At 36.1% G+C, this 12674-nt stretch overlaps 2 protein-coding genes across 2 annotated transcripts; both read left to right on the plus strand.

Annotated features, from left to right (window-relative positions):
- The first annotated feature begins 8898 nt into the window (after positions 1–8898).
- Positions 8899–10479, plus strand: LOC145060515 (uncharacterized). The gene is made up of 4 exons (XM_079008164.1): positions 8899–9061; positions 9453–9580; positions 9623–9749; positions 9809–10479. Exons 1-4 carry the CDS (start codon positions 8899–8901, stop codon positions 10477–10479), a joined length of 1089 nt encoding a protein of 362 aa, XP_078864290.1.
- Positions 10480–10636: 157 nt separating this feature from the next.
- LOC145060516 (uncharacterized) lies at positions 10637–11342 on the plus strand. Its single transcript, XM_079008165.1, has 2 exons — positions 10637–10969; positions 11055–11342. Exons 1-2 carry the CDS (start codon positions 10637–10639, stop codon positions 11340–11342), a joined length of 621 nt encoding a protein of 206 aa, XP_078864291.1.
- Positions 11343–12674: the final 1332 nt, after the last annotated feature.

The raw sequence follows: 12674 nt of genomic DNA on the forward strand, positions 1-12674 counted from the left end.
ATACTTGCCTAATATAGTTGCAGCCTTAGACACTATTCCAACAGTCTCCCACTTGGATAAGTCTAGTAACTATATGCACAAGTACAATTCGATTTGCAATCGTAGCTCTCAAAGACGCTGTCAAACTCTGATCTAATCAATCTTGTCCTTTTTATAAGGGATCGTACAGTCCTCTGTTAGATATCATGCTGACAATTCTATGGAATAATTTTTCTAGCATTCGGTTTCTCGACCTCCGATTCATTTGACATAGAACTTAATCGAACACATCAATTCAGTTCTGACCGGGCCTGGCACATAAGTCAAATCAAATCATCGAGCCGAGATATCGCTTTTACCCTCTTAGGATAAAAGTAACAGATAAACTTCGACTTATATGCATTACTTATTCATTAATCAACTATATACAACAATGCGTTTTATAACACCGAGTTACTGATGCGGTTTCGCATTATCAATGTACAACCAATTAACAAATAACAAACCATATATCTAGGTTTTAAGACTATATGATATTATCGTCTTGCGATCACCCTTTTATATCATATTCCATAAGGTGATTCCAGCAAGCGCGGGTTTGTTCCAATGCTCAAAACCAGTTCATAAGCACTCACGAACGTTGCAGCAACCTTTTGCTATGTCTAAAACCATTTAGACAATCTACACACCGATTCATGACAATCTTCATTCATATCTACTTCCCACATATGAACGATTGTGGACAATTTGAATAATTCGATTATTCTTAATAAACTCAATTATTCTGGAAGTCAAAACATGCAAAATGAAACAATAGTTGAACAATTAACATAAGACAGTAACATTACTCATAAATAATATTCTTTTATTTAATCATCAAATGTTAATTATATTTATCTATTACACGTTTCTACTACTATCTAATCTATGCTAATATCATCCTTCAGCCCAATACTCCTAGCATGCTGCAAGTGCTTAACCCTACTCAGTCCCTTCGTAAGCGGATCTGTTGGGTTATCTTCTGATGATATCCTCTTCACTACGAGTTGTCCTTCTTCTACACAATGTCTAATAAAGTGATATTTTATGTCGATATGTCGTGATCTACCATGATCTCTCGGTTCCTTGGTCAAGGCAACTGCTCCTTCATTGTCACAGAAAATTTCCATGGGCTCCTTTATGGCGGGTACAACTCCAAGATCACCGATGAAGTTCTTTAACCATATTGCCTCCTTCGATGCTTCGCTCGCTGCAGTGTACTCTGATTCGCACATTGAATCAGCTACGGTTTCCTGCTTGGAACTTTTCCAAGTCACTGCTCCTCCATTTAGGGTAAAGACCCAGCCCGATTGCGAAGAGTAGTTGTCCCTGTCGGTCTGAAAGCTGGCGTCACTATACCCTCGCACCTTCAAGTCATCACTCCCTCTGAGGACTAAAAACCATTCCTTCGTCCTCCGAAGGTACTTAAGGATATTCTTCACCGCAATCCAATGGGCTCTGCCAGGATTCCCTTGATATCTGCTAACCATGCTCAAAGCAAAGGCTACATCAGGGCGAGTACAAGTCATAGCATACATAATTGAGCCAACTGCGGAAGCGTATGGTACTCGGCTCATTTCAGCTATTTCAGCTTCAGTACTCGGACTTTGAGTCTTACTCAACTTGGCGTTACTTTGTATCGGTAATTCTCCCTTCTTCGAGTTTTCCATACTAAAACGTTTTAGTACCTTATCTAAGTAAGTGTTCTGACTAAGTCCTATTAGTCTCTTACTTCTCTCTCTTACTATCCTTATTCCCAAAATATAGGAAGCCTCTCCGAGGTCCTTCATAGCAAAGCACTTCCCGAGCCAGGACTTAACCTCCTGCAGAGTCGGGACGTCGTTTCCTATGAGTAGTATATCATCAACATACAAAACGAGAAAGCTAACTATGCTCCCACTGGCTTTGACATATACACACGATTCATCTTCGCTTCATACAAAGCCAAACTCTTTGACTTTCTCATCGAATCAAAGATTCCATCTGCGAGATGCTTGCTTAAGTCCATAAATGGACTTCTCAAGCTTACATATTCTATTCGGATGCTTCGGATCGACAAAACCGTCTGGCTGAGCCATGTAAACATCCTCGGCCAACTTCCCATTAAGGAAAGAGGTCTTGACATCCATTTTCCAAATCTCATAATCATGAAATGCGGCAATCGCTAGCATCACTCTAATAGATTTTATCTTCGCAACTGGTGAGAATGTCTCATCATAGTCAACTCCGGGAGTTTGAGTAAGGCCCTTCGCAACCAATCGCGCCTTATATGTGTGTACGTTTCCATCCATGTTGGTCTTCTTCTTGAAGATCCATTTTCACCCAACGGTCTTACGTCCGGGTACATTATCAACCAAATTCCAAACTTGGTTGTCATACATGGATTGGATCTCGCTATCCATTGCCTCTTTCCATTTTACAGACTTCGGGCCTGCCATGGCTTCTTGTAGCTATTAGGTTCATCAAGATTTATTAGTGTACCATCACTAATATACGTGTCCCCTTCGGTAGTAATATGAAAACCATAAAACTGGGGTTGAACTCTAACTCTTTCGGAACGTCTAAGAGGTAAGGACTCGTCAATCGGTTCAACCGGAGTTTCCTCCTTAGGTTGAGTGCTAGCGGTAGAGGTTCCTTCATCTATCGACTCTTGAATCTCTTCAAGCTCGATTTGCCTCCCACTGTCTCCTTGGCTTATGAGTTCTCGCTCTCGGAAAACTCCTCTCCTCGCAACAAAGACAACATTGTCCTTCGGTCTATAGAAGAGATATCCAAAGGATTTCTACGGGTAGCCGATGAAAATACATCGCTCACTACGAGGTTCGAGCTTGTCGTGAGTATCTCGTCTTACGAAAGCCTCACAACCCCAAACCTTGATATGTGCCAATGAGGGAGCTTTCCCTATCCACATCTCGTGAGGTGTTTTGGCAACCTTCTTAGTAAGGAATCGGTTAAGGATATGGGCGGCAGTCTCTAAGGCATACCCCCAAAAAGAGATAGGTAGTGAAGCACGACTCATCATAGAGCGAACCATGTCCAACAAGGTTCGATTACACCTTTCTGCTACACCATTCAATTGTGGTGTCCTAGGTGGCGTCAATTGTGAAACTATTCCACACTCCTTGAGATAATCGTGGAATTCAAGACTTAGGTACTCTCCTCCTCGATCGGATCGAAGCATCTTGATTTTCCTGCCCAATTGATTCTCCACTTCATTCTTGAACTCTTTGAACTTTTCAAAAGTTTCTGACTTTTGCTTGATTAAGTAGATATACCCATATCTACTATAGTCATCGGTAAAAGTCACATAGAAGCGGTTCCCATCCTTTGTGGTTGATCTAAACGGTCCACATACATCGGTATGTATTAAGTCCAATAGACCCTCACCCCTTTCACACGTACTTGTGAAAGGTGACTTAGTCATCTTTCCAAGCAAACAAGACTCGCATGTGTCATCTTCCCTAAGGTCGAATGACTCCAACACTCCATCCTTTTGGAGTTGGGCTATGCGCTTCTTGTTGACATGTCCAAGACGACAATGCCATAAGGATGCTCTATCCATACTATTGGAAGAATCCATGCATAAACATCATTTCCTAAGTTATCTACAATCATAACGGTTTCATAAATTCCATTACATGGTATAGCTTCAAAATAAAAGACACCATTTAGATAAGCCAAAATAGAACCATTCTCATTATTAAAAGAAAATCTAAAACCTTGTCTAAACAAACCATGAAATGAAATGATGTTTCTAGCCATTTCTGGCGAATAGCAACAATTGTTCAAATCTAAAGATAAACCATTCCTAAGCACTAAAGAATACACTCCAATCTTGGTCACAGGCGACGATCTTCTGTTCCCCATGATTAGATTTATTCTTCCATGCTCCACGTCTCTATTTCTTCTTAGTCCCTGCACATTAGAACAAATGTGGTAACCACAACCGGTATCAAGAACCCAAGAAATATCATGAGATGAATCGTTAGATTTAATTGTGTATATACCTGCGAAAGACGGCTTGATCTTTCCTTCCTTGATGGCTTGCAGGTACTCTGGGCAGCTTCTCTTCCAATGTCCTATCTTGTGGCAGTGGTGGCACTCTACCTCCTTTGGGTTAGGACAGGGTTTAGCAGGATCAACTTTGGTCCCACTAGAAGAGGCACCATCTTGGGGCTTAACCTTGCGATGGTTCTTAGACGAAGCCTTCCTCTTCTTTCCCCTTCCTTGTCCAATAGCCAACACAGGAGCAGCGGGTGGATTTGGAGTTGGTGCAACAGACTTGTCCTTGAAGTTGCTTTCAGCGACCCTCAAGAGACCTTGGAGCTTGCTTAGGGTGGCCTCTTCTTTGTTCATGTGGTAGGTCATCCTAAATTGATTGTAACTTGGAGGCAAACAGTGAAGCACCATGTCGATCGCCAAGTCTTCCCCAAAGTCAACATTCAACTTGCGAAGACGGTCGACATACATTTGCATCTTTTGCAGGTGCACGGTAAGAGACTCTTCATGACCCATCTTAGCAGAAATCATGTTAGTGAAAATCTCATAACGCTCTTGTCTCGTGTTTTGGTGATATCTCTCCAATAAGTCTTGGTGCATCTCGTACGGGTACATGTCCTCATAGGACTTTTGGAATTCGGAGTTCATAGTGGCTATCATGATGCAATGTACCTTCGTTGCATCACGCTCGTGAGTTTCAAAAGCGGTCATTTCAGCCAGAGTAGCGATTTCAGGGTTGATTTTCTCGAGCTTCTCATCGAGGACATACTCCTTGTCCTCATAGCGAGCAATCGTGCGAATGTATCTTATCCATTCGCTAAAGTTCGTCCCATCGAGAGTGACCTTTTGACAAAGGCTCATCAATGTGAATGAACTAGCAGCAGCGTTGTTTGCGTTCGACATCTACAAATAGAAAGGACAAAGATAGATTAGAATATGAATACCTAATTATCACCCAATAAGAAAAATTAGGGCTAGGATCCAACAACAATATTTACATATTAGAAAAGGGATGTCGTAATCCAATATGCAAATAATATGAAGGTAAGTGAATGAAGATTCACTAATTCTCCACCACAAAATATTACTTTAAGTTCTAAATTGTATTTGAGAATTCCTATGTTTAGATGAGATTCATTGAAACTTTTCAATGGCATGTTTAAATCTCGATATGCCCCTCTTGTTTGTGACTAGGATACCGAGGATCACAAGGCGGGTGTGAATTACCATGCAAATTTACATGGTGCCTTCATTGTAACGATCACCTATTCGATGTGCCGGTAAACCACACATGCTCCATCGAACTATGATAAACAATGAATCACCCATTGCCACCTTTTCTTAGAACCAATTAGTGTGCCGGTAAACCATACACGCTCCACTAACTTCTTAGCAAGGGTGCAAAGTGTAATTTCATGGGATTGCATCAATTCACTTTTCCTAAAGTAACTAAGATTGAGAAATTTTTGAAAAACATGTAGTTACTTTGTATTTCATATTATACTTTTAATGAAGAGATGAGGTTGCCCTATCCTACCCGTTCGGCTAACGACCCTCCACCGGTCAAGCAAGCGGTAGGTGTGAGTGTACACCCATTAAGCGCTATTATAGGCAGCAACCTTATACCCACCTTATAGACCGGCATCGTGAATGAGGCCTACTAACGGTAAGACTAGCATTTTAATTATACATATATATATATATATATATATATATATATATATATATATATATATATTAATCTTGTAATATTATATTAGTATAGGGTTGGATTTTAAACTTGTAAAATTCTAGGGTTTTAAATTTAAATTGTCTAAATTAAACTTTTAATCACAAAACATAAATTTCAAAACTTGAGGGCAAGTTTTAAACTATTCAAAACATAGAGGATCAAATATCAAATAATCTAAATTAACAATTAATCACATAATTATCCATATTTGATTTATTTATGATTTCTTGCTAAATAATTTATCAATTTAATCAAAATAATTAATTAATTATCACATAAGGAAATTAAATATTTTATTAATTGATAAATATATTTAATTAGATCAAGATTACAGTCATATATATCAAAAAAACGGATTAGGGTTGATCAAATATGATAAAGGCAAGTTTCCATAAGATAAATATCAAAAAATCTCGATTTTTGCTCTTCCTGACGCTCGGACTCGTCGAGTGCCCAACTGGACTCACCGAGTCAGGCCAACTCGTCGAGTCCACCATGGGACTCGCCGGGTCCATGACTCAAAATCACAAAATTCGAATTTTGCAAGCAAGAAACAAACAATCATGCATCAATTTAATAGAAACCAATCTAGACTCTGATACCACTGATGGGTTTTGGTCATATGAACATTCCTATGTGCACATACAAACCCTAATGCTTGAATCTAGATTTCTCTAATTAACCATGCATTGGATCCAAGACTTCTAATGGCTAATAGAGTATAAGAACAATACAAAATCAGAGTTAGAAGCTTACCTTAAAACACTTGTTTGATCTTCTTGTTCTTGGAGCTTTAGAGTCACAAATGTCACTCCTCTAATGGCTTACAAACACCAACTAGCAAGAGGATGATTTGAGAGAGAGGAGAAGGAGGAAATCGGCCAGGGTTTCTCTGCTTTTTCAGAGGTGTCGATTCCCCTTACCCCAAGGGTCTATTTATACTTGTAAGGCTCCTAGGGTTTCACCCTTAAACCCTAATTGGATAACTTTTACTCAAAGCAATCCAAATCCTTTCCAAGATAAGCCCTTGGACGATTTGTGGCTTATCCCAAGCCCTAGAAATCGTCCAACCCTATCCATGAAGGATTTACAGCCCAAAGTGTAACTATCAAACAATTGACAGTTTATACCCTCTTATTTAATTAATCTCCTTAAGTCACCAAATTAATTCTAATTAATTTTATGACTTATATTAATCAAATAACAATATTATTATTCCTTATATTATTCTCATAATATATTAATAATATTTATTCTCTCATAATAAATCATCATGTCAAGTTGCTATGGTGAAGGCAACCCAAAAAAACCATGCACAATCGGGTCACATACTTGCCTAATATAGTTGCAGCCTTAGACACTATTCCAACACGCTGGTCCAAGCAAAGCCCGATTTACTATAAAACCCGCTGTAAGTGAGCTACGCCTACGCTATTTTTAATATAGCTTTTATTTAATTATAGTAACGTTATTAGGAACTTATAATAAGTACTTGAGCTATTATCATGGGTTATATACGTACTATTTAACGCTTATATTATAGTAATAATAGCTAGACTATTAATTAGTCACAGCGAATAATATACTAAACTCTAGTGGTAATAATACTATGTTTCGTCGAAGGAAATTATTTTAAAGTAAACGAAGCGCTATCTGAGTACTGAGTCACCACCTTATCAAGTGAGTGCATAGTTACTTTCAGCTTACACATAGATATGAAGTATTTGATATAAATTACGTGTTGTGTGTGCATATTATCTGTATACTTGCTATCTATGCTGGATGAACAATTTTATACATGTTTAAAATGATTTAAATTGTATATGTATTTTATATCTACAAAATGTGTTGGGTAAAACATGGGTAGATGTAATAGTTGCTGTGTGACAAAATAAAATAATGAGAGGCCTCGTTATAGATGTTATTGATGATCCAGTCATCTAGCGGGGTATAGATGATGACCACGGACTATTCTAGACAGTCTAGTGTAACGCTAGTAGGCTCGCAACCTGTAGGTGTTTATTTGAACCGTGTGTTTATTTGAACTGTGTGCTCACCAGTAGTACTCCATCTCCCACATGGTTTCCTTATTTGACATGAATTGATGAGGAACCCCCGAAGCATTTGTTGTCACCCCGATGGAAGTCCTTAGACTAGGTCTCTTGTGTTAGATGTTTTAGGGACGTAAAGTGAGGATAACGGGAACGGGTAATCGGGTTTGTTTGGTTTGATAAAGTTAATAAACTTATTTATTGTGGGTTGAAAATCTTATGTACTCATCAGGTTTCCCAACCTGACTCACTCAGTTTATTTATATCACAGGTGTTGATATGAAGTCACATTACACTGAGAGATTAAGGAGATATAAATCACTAGTGATAATAAATGTATGTTCTGTTTATGTTTATGTTTCTATATTGACGATGACATCCCAAATGTTTTAAAATGAATAAAAATAATTTTTTTCGGAAATGCTTTGATAACGTATTTATCATGTTTTATTGGGAACAAATTCCGCAACATTTTTATTAAAAAAATACTTTAATTTTTATATAGCATAAAAAATAACCGTGAAAATGAAATGTCACAATGTCGCTCTTGTAATGATAATTTTTCAATACATACATATACTTGTAATAATGATATAGGGGCGAAGCCATGTGGAGACAAGCGCCCACCCACATATATTTGTTTATAATAATATATGTATATGTTTTATTCTATATTAAAAAGAAGTATCGGGCTTTAAGGGTAAATGGCTCACCGTAAATTTAATTGAAATTGCTTGTCTCCTGCATATTCTCACGCTGCTGAATGCATGTATGTTTCTCAAATTCAAGAAGCACTTTTGAAGTTCTTTTAAAGTTAAAGATGATGATCGCTATTTGTTATTTAATTTATTAACTGTTATTCATCAATCGTCACCAACATTCAGGTTAGTTAAAAAAATTATCATACTTACTCAATTACTTCATTATTGTTTTTATTTTCATTATAGATTTTATATTTTATCACAAATTTCTAATAAAGTAGGTTATTACATATTACTATGAATTAATTATTTGTGTTATTGTAAGTTTGTAATTGTATAAAAATATAAGAGTGTGTTTGTAATTGAAATTTTTTGTGCTTAGTGAATTCGTTGAGCAATGGGGCCAAAGCAAAAAAGATTAGATTCCTTTTTTACGCGTAATGTTTTACCACGAGGGGAAGAGAAAGCTACAACAGAAATGGATAATCAAGTATCTTCAAAGGATAAGAACTCATCATCATCATTACCTGCTGAGAACCCTCAATCACCTCCAGAAAATGGTAACCCTCCACCATCTTTGACAGTTGAAAATCCTAGCTTATGTTCTATTGAACATGATCCTTGCCTACGTCTACCTATATGGAAATATGTAGCCAATACGCGGGATGAAATCATACGAGCATACTTTAGATCTGGGCCACATCAACCAGTGTTACCTAAATATCCTATATCTAGGTCAAAAAGTCATCCACGACGCTTTTAGTCTTAAATGGTATTCTGAATTTCCTTGGCTTGAGTATTCTCAAAGTAAAAATAGAGCATATTGTTTTTATTGTTATCTTTTTCTTGAAGAATCAAATACCCATAATGGTCATGATGCATTCACAATCAATGATTTTAAAAATTAGAATAAATTTAAAGGGAAATATTGCTCATTTTTGAAACACGTAGGAGATGGACCAAACTCTCAGCATAATAATGCTATACGGTTTTGTGATAATCTGATGAATCAATCAGGACATATTTATAAAGTGACGCAAAAACAATATATTGATCAAATTGAAAAGAATAGGTTAAGGGTGAAAAGATCAATAGATGTTGTTTGTTTTCTTTCATTTTAGGGGATTGCTTTTAGGGGGCATGATGAGAAAATTGCTTCGAAAAACCGTGGGAACTTCATTGAGTTGATCAAACACACAGCTTCTTACAATGAGGATTTTGCAGGTGTCGTTTTGGAAAATGCCCCAGGCAACACAAAATACACTGCACCTGAGCTCCAAAAATAAATTTTAAATGTTTTTGCTAAGAAAGTGAGAAAAAAGAGATAGTTGAAGATATTTGTGATTCTAAATATTGTATAATCGTTGATGAGGCAAGTGATGAAAGTAAGAAAGAGCAGATGGCCATTGTTCTTCGATATGTTGACAATAAAGGTTACATACAAGAACGGTTTTTTGATCTCGTCCATGTCAAAGATACATCATCTTCCACTTTGTATTCTTCTATATGTACAACTCTTACTTCTAACAAACTTGTTGTTGAGAATCTTCGTGGACAGGGGTATGATGGAGCTAGCAACATGTTTGGTGAGTGGAAGGGATTACAAGCATTATTTCTCAAGGATTATCCATGTGCTTATTATATACATTGTATGGCTCATCGGTTAAAACTTGCATTGGTTGCAGCAGCTAGAGAAGTAGACTCTGTACATGAATTTTTTGGAAATTTATCTTTCATTGTAAATGTCGTAGGTGCTTATTGTAAACGTCAAGATGAACTACAAGCTGCTCAAGCTGCTGAAATTGCAGAAATGCTAGAATCTGGTGAAATTAAAACTGGAAAATGGGCTAATCGAATTAGTACTTTAAAGCATGCTGGAGACACTCGTTGGAGCTCATATTTTACTTCTATTAGCATTCTTCTTCGGATGTACAATCCAACTTGTATAGTTTTGGAAAACATAAAAAAAGGGCTCTAATTACAAAACAAGAGGTGATGATAGTACTGCATTGAATAGAATGACATCTTTTGAGTTTGTTTTCATTTTATATATGATGAAACAAATTTTGGGAATTACTGATGTTCTTTGTCAAACTTTACAACAAAAGTCTCAAGACATCATAAGTGCAATGACAATGGTTTTGCATAAAAAGAAATTGATTGAAACCCTTAGAGATGATGAGTGGGGCTCTTTTCTCAATGATGTCATGGAATTTTGTAAGAAGCATGATATTGGTATTCATGAATTTAAAGATCCATATTTTGAAGGAAGAAGCAATAGGAAGGGAGGTCTTATTACTACCGAGCATCACTATCATTTTGATATATTTAATGAAACAACTGATTTTCAGTTACATGAAATTGACTCGAGGTTCAATGAAAGAGTTATAGAGCTTCTACAACTTAGTGTTGCTTTGGATCCAAAAGGGGGATATAAATGCTTCAATTCTGATTCTATTTGCAAATTTGTAAAAAAAAAAATATTATTATCTTGATTTCACTGACCAAGAAATAGATGTTTTAAATTTTCAGTTGAAGCACTTTGAAGCTTAGGTAAAAGGTCATCCGTTTTTGGGAAAGTTGTCATATATTGCTGAAGTTTGTCAAGGTTTAGCAGAGACAGGAAAAACAAGTCACTACTATCTTGTTGACAGATTGATTCGACTTGTGTTGACCCTTCCAGTGTCTACTGCAACTACTGACCGTGCATTTTCTGCTATGAAAATTGTAAAGAATAGACTACGTAATAAATTGGATGATGATTTTATTGTTGATGGTCTGGTTCTTTACATCGAGAAAGATGTCGCTAAGCTTTTCAGTTTAGATTCCATTTTGAGATGATTTTAATAATGTAAGAGAGCGTCGTGTGCAACTTAAATGAACAATTTACTTTAAAATGCATGCATTGTCAAATTTTATTATCATGTGATTTTTATTTCTATTATTTCATATTTTTACAAATTATTTGATCTATCTTAAAACAAAATCCTAACTACGCCACTGTAATGATATTAGATAATATATATAAATAATAATAATAAGCTAATAACTGTAATCAATCATCATATTATTCTAGGTACATAAAACTAAGCCTTAAATCTAATATGAATCGAGCCTTCGATCGGGATGCCTTAATTTTCTCTACTCTCGGGCTAGACCTTAACGTGTCTCTCTGAATAACTACTCATGAGTTGGGCCCTTTGAACTAAGTTTTTGTTTATAAATGCTCAAAATTGGGCCTCACAAACGATATCAAACAAAAGGTGCACTAGACCTTAATCGGTCTATTCATAATGGGTCATGGGTCGAGCCTAAAAAAAATAAATAAATAAATATTATCAACAAAAATATTTATTTGACAATTTTTTTACTCTAATCAAATAGCTATTTATAAAAGGGAGCTGATTTTGCCACTGAAACTTTTTATCCATCCACAGAAAAATTAAAATATTGACAGAAATGCCCCTTATTTTGGTTTAGAAAGAGAAATCATTTGAATTTGTTTCCAAATAACACACGCTACTTCTTCTTCTTCGTTCTTTCTTCTTCCTTCTTCACTTCAAATTTTGCCATCAAATAGATTCTTACAATCACAAAACATCATGCGATTTCCCTCTAGCAAAACAAAATCCTCTTCAAACCGATTTCTATAAACAAAGGATACACTAAATTATATATACTTCATCTCGTTTCAATCAATTAAACCAATGTTTGAATCGATTAATCTGCATCGATAGTGTGAAAACAACTCTATTTTAAAGAGTTCAAATCCACTGTAACGTTATTTTTTTGTGGTGTGGGATTTCTTCCTTTATTTTTTAGTTGGGTAATTTATGTATCTTTTTTGGGTATACGGTTTCTTCATGTGTTTTTTTTTATTCATACGCATTCTTCCGCTATGTATTTATGTATGTTTTGTTTTTGTCTAGTTTGTGGTTATATTCTTCAAATGCCTTTTGTTCTAGTGAATTTAACAAATGGATACAAGAAAACATTTATTTTTTCCTATTCGTTTTTGGACGCATAAGTAGGATTCTTAAGAAGCATTATAATCAGATTGGAGAGTACTGATGATCAGGTGTAGTTTTAGTGATTCAAATGTGTTCCTTTAAAAAAAGTAATTGTTTGTTATAGAGAGCCTCCAAACACTGAGTTGCTTGAAGTTAGTCAAAA

The sequence above is a fragment of the Lactuca serriola genome, chromosome 6 (assembly GCF_051521515.1).
Source record: "Lactuca serriola cultivar US96UC23 chromosome 6, Lser_US96UC23_V15, whole genome shotgun sequence".
NCBI lineage: Eukaryota > Viridiplantae > Streptophyta > Magnoliopsida > Asterales > Asteraceae > Lactuca > Lactuca serriola.